Raw genomic sequence first — 17,428 nt, 5'->3', positions numbered from 1 at the left:
AATCAAAATATGAAGGGTTGAATTTCAGATTGTTAAAGGGTTTAATTGTAATGGTCGGAATCATATCACATTTATCACATAATATGAACTCATAAAACAAAAACATAGTGAATTTCACTGGGCTATTCTGAAGGATTCAGACAAGTAAACAGGTTATCTGGAGGTGACCCAACTACAGTCTAGTGAAAAGTGGTACGTACTACAGTACAAGATTAGGCACAATAGTGCCATTATGAATTAGTTGTGTTTGTAAATAACACTTTGTTTTCAAAAGAACAAAAACAGCAAAACATTTTCATATGAGAGAGATGCTCTGAGGCAATGAGACATGATGTTAGCTTGTTAGGTTTTTGAGACACTCTCCAGGTCTATGGTATCAACCATTGGAGTATGCCTCTGTGTTAAAAAATTATAACATTGTAAGAAAATGAACACGCTCAATACAGTTGAAAATGGAATTTCCTTTTGAGCTGCGGTGTTTGTGTAGCCTCCTATTTTGTTATCATCTGTAAACTTCTGATCATTTTCATCTGGATCATTGATATAAATTAGCAAGAGCAACAGCCCTAATGCAGATCCTTGTGGTATATCACTCCAGTTTGAACATACACCCCTTATCTCTACTGACTTTCTTATCCAATAACCAGTTAATCTAAATACACACTTTCTTTGAATGGCTGCTGTCTGCAATACGAGAATTAACTTTTTTTAGGAACTGTCAAAATCCTTCTGAAAATCTGTATGTACTACAGTATATAATCTACTCTGTTTTTATTCATTTCTACTGTTGCTTAATTAACAGATTTAGATACGTTAGTTAATCAAAACCAGCCTTTTCCAAATCCATGCCAACTTTTTCCTATAGTCCGATTTCTATATTAGATTAATCTATTTATTGTTTCTGTGACATGCAAAAGAAGACAGATTTATTGGTTTTTAAATACTTGGTTCAGTTTTATTAGTGTTACTGTATTTTGAGTGACTCGAGTTTGTCAACAACCTATGAATAACCTCTATTGATTCTTCAACTACAATTTGTAGGATCCTAATAGGCCCTGAAGATTTGGTTAAATGACCCTGAAGATTTGGTTAAATGTTTTTAGTAACTGTAACATGTCTGCTTCCTCTGCGTTAATGCTATTTAACACAGATGTTTATCTTTCTGTTGTAATACTGGAAAGACATTGGCAGAATATGGATAGTTATTTATTGTTCAGCCAAATTGTAACCCATGAAGGACTGTTATAAAATAATTCTGGCAGTAATATAAGATGTATTAAACACATGATTTAATTAGTAAAGGCTAATTCCACGCTGAAAAGTAGAAAGAAAAGTCAACTTTCTCCTTTGCAGCCAACACATGCTGACACAGCTCCCCACTCAAAATGATTAATTAATTAGTGTCTTGTGTAGTATGCAGGATGTTAACATTACAGGACAGAAAGGTACGAGTGGTAATGTTTTTTTCACTGAATTTGTAGCCAAAATATTATAGGAATTTATCAACTAAGACAGCCCATTAAACATAAACTTGTAATACTAGACATAGAACTTGAAGAAAAGTTCAGTTAATGTTAGGATTAAGGCTTTTTTACTTTAAACGCTACCAGCCAGATGAAATGCAGTGCATACTGTATACTGTATTTGTGAGAGATGTGAGAGACGTTTCCCTACAGATGTCTATTATCTAAACAAAGCTCTGGCATTCAGAAAAGAATGTCAGCTGTATTTTCTTAGCTTATAGGGCTCTTTCTACCAGTTAACATAATTATGCCCTTGTACTGAATTCATAGATCTAAGTAATGATATTGTTTTTGTGTTCCAGAAAAGGCCAATGTTTAAACAGATCATCATGACCCTGGAGTCCATGTCCAATGACAGCCAGCTTCCTGACCAGTGCAATTCCTTCTTGCACAATAAGGCAGAGTGGAGGTACCATCTTGTTAGCATTGGCGACTGGCTTCATCATGATCTGTTCCCGGTCTTGTCTTTGTAGAGATCTGTGATTGCAAAACTTTTCCTGACGTTCACAAAATTCCTGTCTGCATTTGCTGCGAAGGTAGAGGGGTGAATTGTCTTTTGTTTTCATTGTAATTACAAACAGAATGCAGAGCCTGGCTGTAGAGTTCTTTGGATCTAAAATAATAATTAAAAGCTATATCAGGCAATTCCCTCAAGTGCGATTTTTAGACGAGGTAGAGAAGAATGGGGTATAGAGGGGCTTGTATACCAAATGTTACCGCAGGTTTTCTCTGTGACTGCCCTTTTGTAATGCATCTCTTCTTGAAACATAGTATTAAATGTTGCTTTAGTTTGTACGTGCTTATTCTGCATGCTGATGTTAACTCTGGCGTCAGAAACTCGGGGGAGCAGCGCAGATCCACAGAAAGCTGGTCTGATTAGGCACGTCTGTTCCTGAAACAGACAGAGAACTGGATTGCAGGGCAGCTGAATTGGCAAATAAACATCTGTGAGGGCTGATTGTGCTCAGAGGAGATTGAAATGATGAGATCTTCGGCGTTATCTTCATCTAAAACGCTTCCCATTCCCCGACACTGACAAAATAATTTAGATTCTATTACCTGGAGTAAACAGGTGTTGCTGAGAACAGTTGCTACTACTTATTACAATCAAGAGGCAGACTTGGCAGCTGCTCTGTCCTGGGTAATAGTGCTTTTTACATGGCCTTAGCAAAGTACTGAAGCAGGATGATGAAACAATAGCCATTAATTCCACTTTGCTATGTTTTCTACACAGAGCTTAGGAAGTGGACTTTGTCTTAATCAGTCTAGAGCTAACTGTCTGCTCTGAATTGAATAAACTGGTGTTACCATACTGATTGCATTAAAAAAGAAAAGGGACTCCCATTTCTAGTGCTGGTTTTGTACCAGCATTTGCCAGCTTAAGGTGGATTTCTGGATCATTGTGCGATTATAATAAAGCAGATTCTTCCCTCACCAATTAGTTGTTCAATTACATATTGTACAAGCTTCCAATCGCTTAAAACGTGGGTAATGTGTCACAGAAGGCAGTTATTTCTGAGGCCAGGGCTCCAGTCGATTTCTTAGATCATTTTCTCTCTTTTATTTTTTTACCTGCTTTAATTATAGCCAGTTTGTTCTGGCAAAGGAAAAACCAGGCTCCAGCCAAATGTTAAACCTTCAGAATGGCCCCTTTTTAAATAAACCCGTATGTAACACACGTGTGGGGGAAACAGGCTGTCGAGCCTCGCTCCTTCCAGAGTGCTGGAAGTTTCTGGCTGCCGTGTCTGTGAGGGCTCTGCTGGAAGGGGTCCATGTGAGCGTGAAGAGGGCTTCTTCCCCCCATGTTTCCATTGCAGCTGTCTGAACCAGCGAGAGAAGCAGGAGGCTGTGAGGGAGGGGTGGGGACTCGGGGGGGATGGGGGGCACACCCCTGAGATGTAAAAAGAGGACAAGAGAAGGGGGGAGAGGACGAGAAATTCCTGGTCGGTAAACCGGCCCGGAAGAAAATCAATTGCATAGCTCAGACCTTGAGTGGAAAAGTTGACCATGTGTGGGGGTTTTCAGGCTGCGTCACATGCCTGTTTATAAATAGCTGTTCTGGAAGCTGACAGTAGAGCAGCTCTGACTCAGCATGGAGTGAACCTCCCTACCCAGTTTCTCACTCTGCACTAAACAGCGCCACCTTCTGGGCAAATCTGTATTGTGCCGGAGTGACCGCTTTCCTGTGGTTGTGTGGATGTGTCTCTTTACATCTTATTAACCCTTACTGGGCATAACCACTTCCTTTCAATACAGTATATAGAAGTGTCAGTATGTAGGAAACATGTTGCGGTTTTTGAGCAATAATGATTCTCGCTAGGTTTGCGTCCGAGATCTTAAACATTTATTAGCAATTAGACATAAAAGAGGAGGAGTCTGCCCCGGCACAGAATGCTAGAATGGTTCAGGTGGCCTGCCTGCCAGTCAGTAAGCGTTGGCCTGTTCTTGGCAGGTGTGAGATCGAGGCCACGCTGGAAAGGCTGAAGAAGCTGGAGAGAGACCTGAGCACGAAAGAGCAGGAGCTGAGGGAGAGGGAGCGGCGCCTCAGGATGTGGGAGCGCAAGCTGATTGAACAGTCCCACTCGCCGGTGAGTCACGCCCCAGTGTTGGCATCCCACTTAATCCTGCCCACTTAAAGATGCGATGCTCTCTCACAGTATGTCACGGTACATGCGCATGGTAATTGTGCACCTTGTTCCCTGGTTTCGCCCGTCTTGTTCTTGTTTGTGAATGCATTTGCTTTGCCATGGTTTCCCACAGTTTCTAGAAGAGTTCCGTCGCCTTGCTTGGTCATGATTTCACTTCTTAAAAAACATTTTCCAAGGCAAACGAACCACACGGCTGATAGGGAAATGATACCCAAAACAGACCATTCTTTCCATTTATGGTACTCTAAATGAAAGGGAATGACACCTACATACAACCAGAAGGATAGTCTGGTAATTTGTGTCAAAATAACGACACATTTCCAATGCACTGATCTACAGCTTTCTTCACTTTTTAATGTGTTTTCCTTGAAGTATCCCACTACCAGTAAGTCTCTCCGCAGGCGCACAATTGGGTGAACTCACCAGAACGACACGCACTTACACTGCCCAACGTTTGGTTTTAGGGCTGTTGTGACTGAGTACAGAGAATCCCAAGAACAATTGTGTGCCGCTATCTAGCTCATTTAACATTTCACAGGGGAAAAAAACGACTGTGATAGTTAAATCAGTGCACTGAGGGAGTGTAAGGGAGGTGTGGACAGATTAAGATTGGGGTTTTGGCTGCTGTAATATGTCTGTTGTTTGTCACATTGCACTGCATGGCTGTTACCCATATCAGTCTTGGCCTGGGGTTTCACCTGGTGGATGTTTGGCAACATTGCAGTCACAAGAATACACAAGGTGTTGTCGTGAGGGGACTGTTAGCATTTAGAAGGGGATTTGTAGCTTGTAGCATCTGCATCTGCCTTGTGAAGTCACAGAAATCCTTCTGCTGTACCAGGATTGTAAGCAGATGCTGTATGTTTGCACGAATCTTATTACCGCATGTAGTTTTAAGGGGAGTTGCTACTTCAGTACATGACCATGTCTTCTTATAAGCAGAATGCCAGAAATTGCTCAGAACCTTGTCGTTCTACTGTGACATGTTTTACAATACAAATAGTACTTCATTTGAATTATGGTGCCATACAGAAATTTCAAAGAAGCCTATAATTAATTGTACAGCTTTTATTTTGTTTTCAGACCTGTTTTTCACAACTGCAAAAAGAGAACCCAGTCTTTGGATTCTTTATAATCCCCTGCACAGAAAAGTATTCTTATCTCTTATCTGGTAACACTGTGAAATTATAGTGAGATGTATTCAATATTCAGGGTTATTTATCCAGTTATATCTGTAAACTTGGCCTTTGTTTTATTTTTCTTTGTATCCTCTATAACTTAACTTTTATACTGAACTTCAGTCACTTCCTCTTAAATCTGGAGAAATTAAGTCTGATTTGATTTGAAAAGATCTCAGTCTTCTTTTGATTGTACTAAAATCAGCACCTTACCCCTAAGAAACAACAGGTGGCCGACAGTTTCTGGTTTTCCCTTTGATTTATGCACTAATTTTAACTTCTACTTCTTTCCATCCTTTCCCTCTTCTTCTCAGCTTTTCTTACCTGTTGCTGCAAAGATTTCTGAAGAGTCTTTCTATGAGTCTAAGACAGAGGAGTCAAACAGTACCGAGATGTCCTGTCAGATCACAGCCGCCAGTAATGGGGAGGTTGATGGGCTGAGCCTGCAGGCCATGATGAAGGGCTTTGGGAATATGTTGTCAATGGACCTGACAGGACCTGTCTTGCACTCCGGCATGCAGATTAACATGCAGGCCAAACAGAACTCCTCCAAGTCCACCAGTGTGAGAGAGGGAAGAAAACTCAACATGACAGTGGGGTTGGGTCAGCTTGACTGGTCTGATGACAGCGACTAATCATGCCTGATTTTATTGTAGCCCAACTAGGGTGGGGTATGCAATTTACATCCTTCAATTGATTTGACATGTGTTTTAACTCACAGTTAACTTGTGGTCAGTAGTTTTGTTAACTGCCTTCAGCCATTGCATGTTCTGAAACACACAGAAATATCAGTGATGTCAGCTGTAACATAATCATGCAAGCAGGCTTAGGCATAAAATTGACTTTTCCTACTTTTGTGAGTGATGCTGTTTAGATTCTGAGCAATGTATTTGGGAAAAGAGCAACTTTGCAGTATTTTCTTAACTTCAAAGGGCACACGTAGGTTTGAATCCCCAAAAAGACATAAAGACTATAAAAAGTGCTACAGAACCTTTTTAATTTGGACATTTCACGAATTTGATGCACGCTATTATTCTAAACCCTAGAAGTTCTTATTATATATAGACACTGTAAATGTATTAATAAATTATGTTTTGTTAAAGAAGGAAAATCCATGTTTGCATAATTGAATAAAATTATGAACATGGGTTCTTAAAGGTTCCTACAGTATAGAAATTCTAAATTATTTAATTATATGATTAATGTACTGTATGGACTAAATTATACATAGAACAAATAATGTGATGGTAGACAGGACAAAGAAATACCTATGTCATTATAAAACTGGTTATATGAAGTTACAAGTAGATGTATTACTAGTTGAAATTCAAGTATATTAGCAACCTAATGCATTATATTCATCTAATAATGCATTAGGCCACACAGCCCTGGGTATACAATGAGATAATGTCCCTGTGAGACAATGCATATTTCCCAAAAAACAGTGAGAACATTAAATGGCATTCAGTGTTTTTTGACAGACGTTTACCCATATCTGGTATGATTGGAACATTTGGTATAAGAGAAGATGGTCATTCCTAAAGATCAGTGGCACATAAATATGGTGTCAGCTAAAATGTGATCCACATGCTTTGTAAGCATTTCCAAGAAACTGGAGATGTTCATACTGTATATGTTTAAGGGTTATTGGGAACTGTCAAGCACAGTAGCAGGTGATCATCAGTGTGATGCCCCTTAAGGCATTATAAAAGCATCACATGACAGCTTCAGAGTGTTTGCCTCCTGGTAGTTTTTTTTCAATATTGTTGAATCAGAAATGATTTTGGTTTGTTGATGGTTTGTGTCCATTATACACCAGAGCACCCCAGGGAAGAACTTTGGGCAATAAAGCACTGGAGCTGATGTCTGTGATGTGTGTGTGTGTGTGTGTGTATTCTAGAAGAATGCAAATTAATTCATTCTGGGGGGCTGCTTTTTCAAAGCCTCTTTCTGAAGCTATTCAGCTGGTTTTTGCCCTGTGATGACAGTAAAGGAGAGTCCCTCGTAATGTGTCACCTTCTCTGTTGCGAGAGGACATTTCATCACCAGAACTCTCTGCTATACAGCTGATGAGCCAGAAGGCAGCAGAGTCCACTTTTGACCTTAACAGTTGTGGTGGTTAATTTTTAGACTTTAATATTCAGAACGCCCTGTTCAGCTGGTTTGCTTGATACCCTTGGTTTTTGAAATGTCTCATTTTTACCAGTTTGAAGAAACTCTCAGATTACTATTTTGATGTGTGTTCAACCTAAGTATCTACTCTTACCAAATATTTCCCTGGGCTGCAGAAGCCCTGAGGAATTCTGTGCTCAGCTGATGACTTTGACCCCAAAGCCACTCCATACAGGTACATGACTGTCCCGTCCCATTTATCAATACACGTCCTCCTCTTCATACATATGCTTCTATTTAACATTAACATTGCTGCCTTGCAGAGCTGGATGCATGGATTCAGTTCCTGGGGTGCTATCTGCATGGAGTCTGTGTGTTCTCCCCTTATTCACATGGGTTTTCTGTCAGCTGTTCCAGTGTCCTCCTACACTTGTAGGGTCAATTGCCTCTGGTGTGAGTGTGTGTGTATCTGTGTTTGCGTCTGTGTGCCCTGCGATGGACTGGCGTCCCATCCAGGGTGTACCCTGCCTTGCGCCTGTTGCTTGCTGGGACAGGCTCCAGTTCCCCCTGCGACCCTGAATTGGAAGACATGATTAGAAAATTGATGGATTGCTGTTATATAATCAAACCCCTCCTTTCCCTCACACCCATCCAACTATTTTGTGTCCTGAGACTTTGGAGGATTCCAGAAACCTGCCAGCCACACTGGGGAAAAAAGGCAGGAAAGTTTCTGTGTCCCAGATTAACTAAAAAATAAACTGTAAAAAGGCAGAATTTCACAGAGCCAAAGGCAGCCCTGTGTTGGCAGACTGCCTGGTCTCCATCTGATGCTCAGTGCAGTAAAACTGGAATTGGGAAATGTAAGACTACTTATTTTTAAGCATAGTTATGGACACAGGCGAGCCCTTACAGTTCAATCCAGGTCTTCCACATGCCTGCAACCAATGGAAATTTAAATAACTATGATCTGACTATAGACATTTACTGCATTCCAGAGAGATTACTTAAGGATAGTGTTGATGTTCATTAGAATCCATTTTTTGATCTCACCTACTACAGGCATTAACCATGGAGTATATGTATATACACCAACAGAAGATCAAACAACAGTATTGAACTAAAAAGATCATCTTCTGTATTGAAAGATGATAATGAGGCCCAGAGGTAAATCTGTATGACAATTTAGCTTAAATAAACTTCTACTGGAGAACGTTTTTTTTCCATCCCCCACAGTAGATTATGTCATGTATCAGTGTACTATATATACTGTAACAGGACAGCAGTGTTTGGCAAAAGTTGAAAGAAAGTGACTTGTGTAATCCAAGCTGGTGCCGATATTAACCCTGCAGACCAGCAGAACCTAACACTGTGAAAAGAACTGTTTCATTTCAGATGTGCAGACTGTATGCTATATGCTGTGTTGGATTTTTTTTTGTATTCTTGCTTATTTAATGGCATAACAGTAAATTACCAACTTCTGAACAACAATATGTGAAAAAAATCGGGAATTTATAAGGTTTCACACGAGTATTAAAATGATAGCTGTGCAATGTCATAAGCACTGCATTGAGGCTTGACCACTTTTTTCAATGCTAAATTTTAATTTGTACGATCCTATTTATATTTCACATCTATCTAAATGTTTGTTTTGATGTGAACTCATCTTGTGTTGCTGCTTTCTCTTCTATATACTTATTTTTCAATAAACTTTTGACATGAAATGATTTTTTTCCCTGTTTTCTCTGTTTCTTTTTAACCCTACCATAGTTTTAATCTTTGAATTGTTTTACCGTTCCTGTGATTTTTCATGCTGTTTGGCTTAAGGGTTTCTGTCCCTTTCTTGAAGATACAGCTGCTTTTACCAAACGTGAAAACAGCCACAGGTGATTTTGAAAATAGATATTATACAGTATATCACTGAATCAGCAGTAGGGTGGTGCATTGGTTAGCATTGCAACCGCTCAGAGCTGGGACCCTGGGTTCAGTTCTGGACCTGGGGTGCTATCTGTGTGGAGTCTGCATGTTCTCCCCGTGTTTGTGTGGGTTTCCTCTGGGTACTCCAGTTTCCTCCCACAGTTCAAAAACATACAGATAAGTTAATCGGCTTCTGGGAAAATTGGCCCTGTGTGAGTGTCTGTGTGTGTCTGCAATGGACTGGCAAACCACCCAGGGTGTACCCTGCCTTGTGTTGCTTGCTGGGATTGGCTCCTGCTTTCCCGCGACCCTGACCAGGAAGAAGTGGTTAGAAAATGGATGGATGGATGAATCAACAGTGGAAAAGGTCCATTAAGATGTCCATCTGGTTTGTTTGGATCTCCAATGACCTTCCCTGAATCCATTCAAGAGGCTTAAGTATTCATACACCCTAACCTAACTATTGTGCGATAAAGAGATGAAATGAGCAACATGATTCTGGAAGATTCTCTGAGCTTCTGCAAAGGGCATGAAGCATAAAATAACATATTCCACTCTAATATCCAATATCTTTATTTGCTTGAATAGGAGAGGTTCAAATTACTCCCCTCAGTCTCTGCTGTTGCATTCAGCAATTACATAAGTCATTTACACCAAAAAAATGATCAACTTTATCTCTGTATGTTCACTCTTCTAGCCATGTGATATCTATCATCTATTATCATCTGTTAAGGTTCTGAAAGGTCTAGTTTGTCGGTGATCGGTGGTCTTCCTTGCTTTCCAGACTGCAAACTAAATGTCAAAAGACACTAATCACTTGCTGTAAATCTGCACATTTATTAGAAATAAATATAGCAAAGATATCAGGAGGAGGCATCTTGTTTGTAAAAGGTTTACTCACATGTTATTGAGCAGTCATGATGTAATTCAATTTATTTATTATTATTCATTTATTATTTCTGATGTATTATGTTGATTAACATTGATCACCTGCTGGGCTGATCAAGAAGGGACCTACAGTGTACTGTAATAAAGCCACAGGCTAGTAGCGTATGTAGCAACCACTGGGAGTAATATACGCTGTACATCTGCAGCACATGACTGTGCATTAGGTTGCAGATCCTGTCTTGTGGGATTCTTTCCATTCCCTTTGTAGAGTCTGGACAAGCACGTGCCTGTTCATGGGTCTGTGAGCCCTAGGGCCATGTGGTCGCCCGACCTGCAGACAGTGGCTGTTAAACCTCCTCTTCACAGATGAACTGTTAATGAGCGGGCACTGTACCCGCAAAACCGATCTTTCTGGGGCCCTGGAACTGGCAGTGTGGAAAAAATGCTCACGTTAATGGAGCATGATGATGTGTCAATCTCGACAAGGCACTGTGACTTGGGGTCTCCCAGAACGTGGCCTGTTGTAAGGGTAAGAAATGCTGGCTGTGAACCCCCCCAGCCAGCGGGTGACATACTGATGGCACTGAGGTCTTGCTTATTTCACAAACAGGACATATGGGACATACTGTATGGGTTACCACCTGTGTTGCTCTTTTATGACTTTCACTACATTTGACATTCAAGTGATTTCATTACCTCAGCATCTTACCGTCAGTCACCATCATGAATGATGGATTAACCAAAAGGATGTCAAAAGCCTTTAATCGGTAACCGAAATGTCTTTATTTTTCTAAAATCGCACACAAATAGAGTAATGTTACTCCTGAGCTCAGTTTATGGAAACCACACAAAGTTACTTTGATTCCAGGAAAGGATGTCACTTCCCCTTTACAGTTGAGGTTCCCTGTGGAATTACAATACTGATTGTATTTCTGAGTCCTGATTAATCACTGATGATTTTACCACAGAGCCAACGGGGCGGTGCTGTGCCTGTGGCTGGAAGGTTGCCAGTTCGTATCCCATGGCCAGTAGAGGAATCCTACTCTATTGGCCCCTGAGCAAGGCCCTTAACCCCAGCTGCTCCAGGGGCGCCGTATAAATGGCTGACCCTGCGCTCTGACCCCAAGTCTCATGGAGAGCAAGCTGGGGTATGCGAAAAGACAAATTCCTAATACAAGAAATTGTATATGGCCAATAAAGTGATCTTATCTTTCTTTTGTCATCAGTGTGTTCAAGACCATAACAAAAAATGCAAGTTAATTGTAAAATTAATAATGATATGTGTTGTTAATCCAGTGGTATTATAGAACATATTTTCTAACATTTATAAGAGGACAGAAATGCCAGTGCAAACTCTTTAATTTGCGTTTTATATTAATCCAGGTGAAATATGAACAATTCTTACTGTAACTGAACAGTAAATAAATCCATTCATCCATTTTCTAATCACTTCTTCCAGTTCAGGTTCACGGGAGAGCTGGAGCTTATCTTGGCAAGCAATGGGCGCAAGGCAAGATACACCCTGGACAGGACTCCAGTCCTTCACACCAGGGTGGTCTAGATTCAGGTGCAGACGCACAGACACAAACATACACACAATCACACCACGGCCAATTTTCCCAGAAGCCAATTAACCTACCAGTATGTCTTTGGACTGTGGAGCACCTGGCAGAAAACCACACAAACACAGGGAGAACATACAAACTCCACATAGAAATGATCGCACCCAGGGCCCCAGGGCTTCAAGACAGAAATGCTAAGCAACCGTGCCACAGTGTCACCCTGGTCAATAAACTTAAAATTAAAATTCAGTTGACCGTAAGGTAAACATTTATCTGATCTTGAGATGAACGTCTTTTCCCCGTGTGAGTAAGACTGGCACACAGTCCATCCTCATACAGCTTGAGACTGCTAAATTAGTTTTTAGTGTTTTAAGTGTTCAGTGCTGTTCTTTTGGACTCCCTCTGGAATTATAGTACTTTAGTAATTTAGTTCCCTCTCCAGGAACACTGCAGTGTTCTTTCTTTTTTTTCTGGCCTCCAATAGACACAGACTGTCCTCTCAACTGATCTTATAAGCAATTTCTTCAACCTAGAGGAGTGGCTAATTCAATGCAGAGTGTATCCGGGTATCCTCTGAATGCCAATTTCTCATTCAAATCAGCTGCTTTTCCCAATTAACAGGAGCCCAGCCATCTTGTCTCAAGGCCAGGAATCTTTCAGATTGAGCATATTTACTGTTTGGAGTAATTATTCATGTGACTTGCGGTCAATTCTGTACCAACGTGTTCTTTAACAGTCTTCTGGTGATGCACTTCTTTACCAAACTTTATCCACAGTCCTCTGGTGGAACTGAAGTTCATACTTTATGTAATGGAATTAAAAGATGTGTTTTCCCTTAATTATGTCAAGATGGCCTATCATTAAATCATAGTGAAGGTACAGTATAAAGACATGTATTGGTTTTGTGAAAAAAAATATTACTGTGTGGCTGGCATGATGGTGCAGTGGTTAGCATTGCCTCCTCACAGCACTGGGTCACTGGGTTCAATTCCTGGGGTGCTGCCTGGTGTGAGTGTGTGCATGTCTATGCCTGTGTGTGCCCTGTGATGGACTGGCGTCCTGTCCAGGGTGTATCCTGCCTTGCTCCCATTGCTTCCCATGAAAGGTCCGCTGTATTTCTGTATTGAATAAAGCAGTTAGAAATTGGATGGATGGAAGGATATTACTGTGCTTTACTGGTTTCTGTTAGCATACAGAGATGTTGTGGTCTATGCGGGGCAATATGGACACAATTAATATGGACTCTAATGTTGTCAATTAAAAAAAATAGAAGTTCATACATTTTGAGGAAATCCTTTTATATTTTCTATTCCCTTAAGAGATTTAGAATCATGAACATAAGGTAACAAATTTGAGAAATGAGAGGAGGCCATTCAGCACATCTCGTCCGTTTGGCCGCTGGTAGCTAATTGATCCAAGGATCTCATCTCATTCTTTCTTGAAATATCATGGCTGCATAACTTGTTCCACGCTCCCACAACCCTTTTGTGTAAAGTAGTGCCTCATGCTCTCCGTTTTAATTGAACTTGCATGTAGTTTCCTGTTGCTTCCTCTGGTTTGTGTTCCACTGCTCAGTCAAGGGTTTCGAATACCGTTCAGAGTGTGGCACAGGAAGGAAATGTTTGCACTAATCTTATAGATGAAAATATTATTTATTACAGCTCAGATTTTGTTTTGTATTATTTCTCTTCTTTTCTTATTGTGCAGCTTCTTCCATCTCTTGATATTTATTCATGGGCTGAGGACCACGTTGTAAGTATTTGTCACACTTTATTAACTTATGAATGAACTATGTATAAAAATGAATAAAAAAATGGTTTCTTGTTGTTTTTTAATGTTGCACAGCATAAATGTGATAAATACAGTGTAAATTATAATTATGGACATAAAAGTTAGATAAATAGAACTTGTCTTGTGACCTTACATTTTGTAATGTTTTATTCACAGTACTTTTGGATGCAGCAGGTATTTGGGGAAGGTATGTATGTCTCCTTAAAATTATTCACTTTGTGAGTCTTCCAGACATACGTTCATGTATGTAAAAGGTTGTGATGTACTGTACATGGTCAAGTGAAAGGTAATACAAGGATTTTGTAGTTTCTCTTCTTAACATTTCAACAATGACAAGGCAATGGCTGGAGATAAAGAGTTCTAAAAATGATTTTGTTCATCCATTGGTTATCGTAAAGTGGACTGGTTCCTGGCAAGGCTGTAGCCAGGATCTACCCCAGAAGCAAGCATGTGCTCAGGATGGGGAGCCAGTCAATTGTAGGGTGCAGGCAGGAATTTAAAGACATCAGTGTACCGAGCCAGCAAGCCACTGGGAGGTTAAAGGAAACCCATTTGGACCCAGGGAGACCATGCAAACTCCATACACAAGGACCATTAGGTATCAAAGCCATGAATCAGGAGCTGTGAGGCAGCAGCATACCTCACCCCCCCCACGTGTCGCCCTTTTAGATTCAATGTTTTTTTTTTTAAATGTGGCTGCTCTGGTATAAGCATAATGCAGTAGAGTGGCTTTGGGACACATCTTAACTCTTGTTTTGGCCCTTGCCTCTTCCAGGAGAGGGTCTGTGTGACTTGCAGTGCTACGCAGACCTGTTCAAGGAGCATCACATCACGGGGAAGAGACTACTCCTCCTCACAGAGACCGACATAAAAGACATGGGCATCAAATCCAAGGGACACATTATTCATTTAAAGGTAGGAACATGGCAGGCATTTAGAACAAGCCAACCAGAAATTCACTAGTCCCTAAAACAACAACGTGCCATGTGTCAGCATAGCATTTTACTTGGCTCTTTTCGGTTTAATGTGTGAATTGATTCCGGCTGTGCCGTGGCAAACAGTCAAAGACAATACAGATAATAAAACATAAAGCAGTCACCTAAGATATGGCTTGTGAAACCATTTCACCACCAGGTCTACTTTATGTGACTTTGTCTAAATATCCCTAGTGAATCAAACTGCCCTCATTATTTGATTTGAGGTAGGAACACTGCTGGTGTAAAACAATACTATCATACTTATTAAAATATCTTTGACAATTCATACATGTTTTACGTATGTAAACTGCTGTATAAAAGTCTTAGACAAGACATCTTAGAAATAATCAGTATTTACATTATGTGGATGTTCTAATCGTCAACAGCGTGCTCAAAGCCTCCACTGGTGTTTCCTGCTTTTAGTGGAATTATTACAGACGTTATAACAGAAATTCGAGAGGAAGGCTGGAAGCTAATATTACACACTTCGCTTGCTTACATATATATCTTTGTCTTACTCCACCCACCGCCCCATGTACAGCCTGCTGCAGCTCCCTGGTTTAATCTTCGCAGTGCAGAGTGGGAGACTGGACAGCCTTGCTTTTCCCTCAGCCAGGCGACCTGCTTCAAATACGCTCTGCATATCTCCTCTCTCTCACATTTATTATGATCTAACCAAACTACTGGATAACCGTTTACTGTTATTAACACAGTTTGGGAGAAAATAAATCAACATTATCTTTTAGCAGTTTCAGTCAGATCAAGATCTTGAAAAGCTTGATCACAACGACAAGGTGACAGTAAAGTAGGCTGTACTGTACATGAGCAGCTGGTATGAAGAGTCCTAGCTGTTGTTCCATCTCATTTACCAATCAGAAGTCATTGTTAGGTGTTAATTGTCATTAACATCATTTGTTGCTCTCAGTATATTTGTAACACTGGACATCTTTTTGTACCACAAAACAAAAAAACAAATGCGTCAGGATAATCAGTTCATTTAAAACAAACCAATTACGGATTCTGCAGAAGATTACCATATAACTTTTTCCCCATATAGAAGTAACATATTGAGTGAAACTACCTGTGCCAACATATTGAGAGAAACGAAATGTCTAAGACTTTTTTTTTTGCAATACTGTGTGTGTGTGTATTCAATAATCTTGAATGAAATGTAATTGATGCCATTTGTATTTTTTCCTTTCTTCCAGACTGCCATTGAGAAACTAACCAATGACTATCTGGGGCTTTTCCATTTTCCACCATTAATTAAGGTAGAACATTACACGTCTTTTGAGATCTAAAAAGTAAATATTTTTGTGTTGTTTTTTAAATAATTATTCCAAAATAGTTATCTTTAGTTTTGTTTAAAGTGGGAAAACATACATATAAACACATTTATATGTACAGTAGTTAACAAGTAAAGAGTTTTAAAAAATTAGGTAGTACTGAAAGTCTCACACATTTTCCAGGTGTCATTTTGTCTCATTTGATTCTCTCTCTGTAGGATGCTGAATCGGATGTTGAGGAAGATGACAAGAAAATAGTGAACCTGGAACTTGTGTTTGGTTACCATTTGAAAGCTGGAAATGGCCCAGAGGTAGGAAAACCAACCCTTTGTAAAATCGAAAAGAATTTACAAAAGCCTAATAAAACTTACAATAGTAATTCTAAGTATTATTATTATTTTTCCGATTCCTGCGTAAACGCTGCTGTGCTAAAGAATCAGGAGTTACTGTGTAAGTGTTTTATGAAGATAAGAAATGTACTCAAAGCCTTTGTTTAATTTCCACTATAACAGCCACTCTGACTATGGTTATAATACAGTCATTTTAAGTTTTAATACATCTTAGCTTGGATGAGAAGAAACCAAAATTGTCATTTAGTGTAATGTTTTAATTAACATTGATCAAAATCTCCAAAAGCCCGATAACAACATCGTCAGGCATACTATACAGTATGTGAACAGCCAATATGAAAGGTTTCAAAAGATAAAACCTCACGTTTACCAGTCGTATCTAATTGACTCCCTGTATTGTTTCTCTTTACACACTGATAAAGCTATAAGGCCTTTTTATACTACAAAATGCAGTTCTCTCTGAAATAACTTTTAGCTTAAAACAAAATGGCTAAAATCCCAGTAAAACATCGACATAGATCTGTGTTGGCAAGAACTAGAAGAACTGCGAAGAAGAATAGAGCAATGCAAAATGTCTGAGACATGGTGAAAACACAAGTTTGTTGTGCACAATGGCTGATTGAGGACACACGTAATATTAAATTTAAGTGTAAATATTAAGGAGATAGGTTTGTTGATAGCACTGTTCCTAGGTCCTAGCTGTCTCTACACAAGCAGTTCAGGCTGTGGGTTTCCCCCATCCCGATTATTGCAGTGCTTTCCTGGCTGGCCTGCAGGCCAGGCCATCTCCCCCAGCCTGAATTCCTACAGAGCCCTGCCACTCGCCACAGTTCTGTCCCCTCCTCGTTTCCCCAGTCCATGATCTTAACCACCCCATCCCCACCTCCAGTCCTCCTCCTCCACCACCCTCACTGTTTCCTCAGTCTGTTCCCCCCCGGCCCTGGTGCATTCATTCTTGTCCCTGGCTCCGAAGTCAAGGAATGAACCACCCCTCAAAATCAGAGCTGCTCAATCCCTGACCACCTATTAGCATCTCGGCACCCTGTTCAGAACATTTGCGTTCAGCTAACCGATAACCAACTGGCACTGCATTCAACTCAATGGCATTTCCAATCACCTTCTTTGCTGTAATCAATAAATCCTTATTATCCTTCAGGTGTTTACTGTACAGTGACACACTGTTTTCACTTTCCCCCTTG

The 17,428-nt window shown here is 40.2% G+C and overlaps 1 protein-coding gene across 3 annotated transcripts in view; it reads left to right on the top strand.

Annotated features, from left to right (window-relative positions):
• Positions 1-17,428, top strand: part of map3k20a (mitogen-activated protein kinase kinase kinase 20a) — a 48,425-nt gene that overhangs the window by 19,313 nt on the left and 11,684 nt on the right. For all 3 annotated transcript variants that reach the window (XM_088930598.1, XM_088930600.1, XM_088930599.1), the window contains exons 10-16: positions 1,826-1,932; positions 3,976-4,111; positions 13,533-13,577; positions 13,773-13,803; positions 14,392-14,531; positions 15,802-15,864; positions 16,098-16,190. In XM_088930598.1, the coding sequence (XP_088786724.1) occupies positions 1,826-1,932; positions 3,976-4,111; positions 13,533-13,577; positions 13,773-13,803; positions 14,392-14,531; positions 15,802-15,864; positions 16,098-16,190 (615 nt within the window). The remainder of the gene's footprint in view (positions 1-1,825; positions 1,933-3,975; positions 4,112-13,532; positions 13,578-13,772; positions 13,804-14,391; positions 14,532-15,801; positions 15,865-16,097; positions 16,191-17,428) is intronic.

Source organism: Atractosteus spatula, chromosome 13 (assembly GCF_055471065.1).
Source record: "Atractosteus spatula isolate fAtrSpa1 chromosome 13, fAtrSpa1.hap1, whole genome shotgun sequence".
NCBI lineage: Eukaryota > Metazoa > Chordata > Actinopteri > Semionotiformes > Lepisosteidae > Atractosteus > Atractosteus spatula.
Note: the sequence above shows the minus strand (reverse complement) of the source record. Positions and strands in the feature narration are given on the sequence as shown.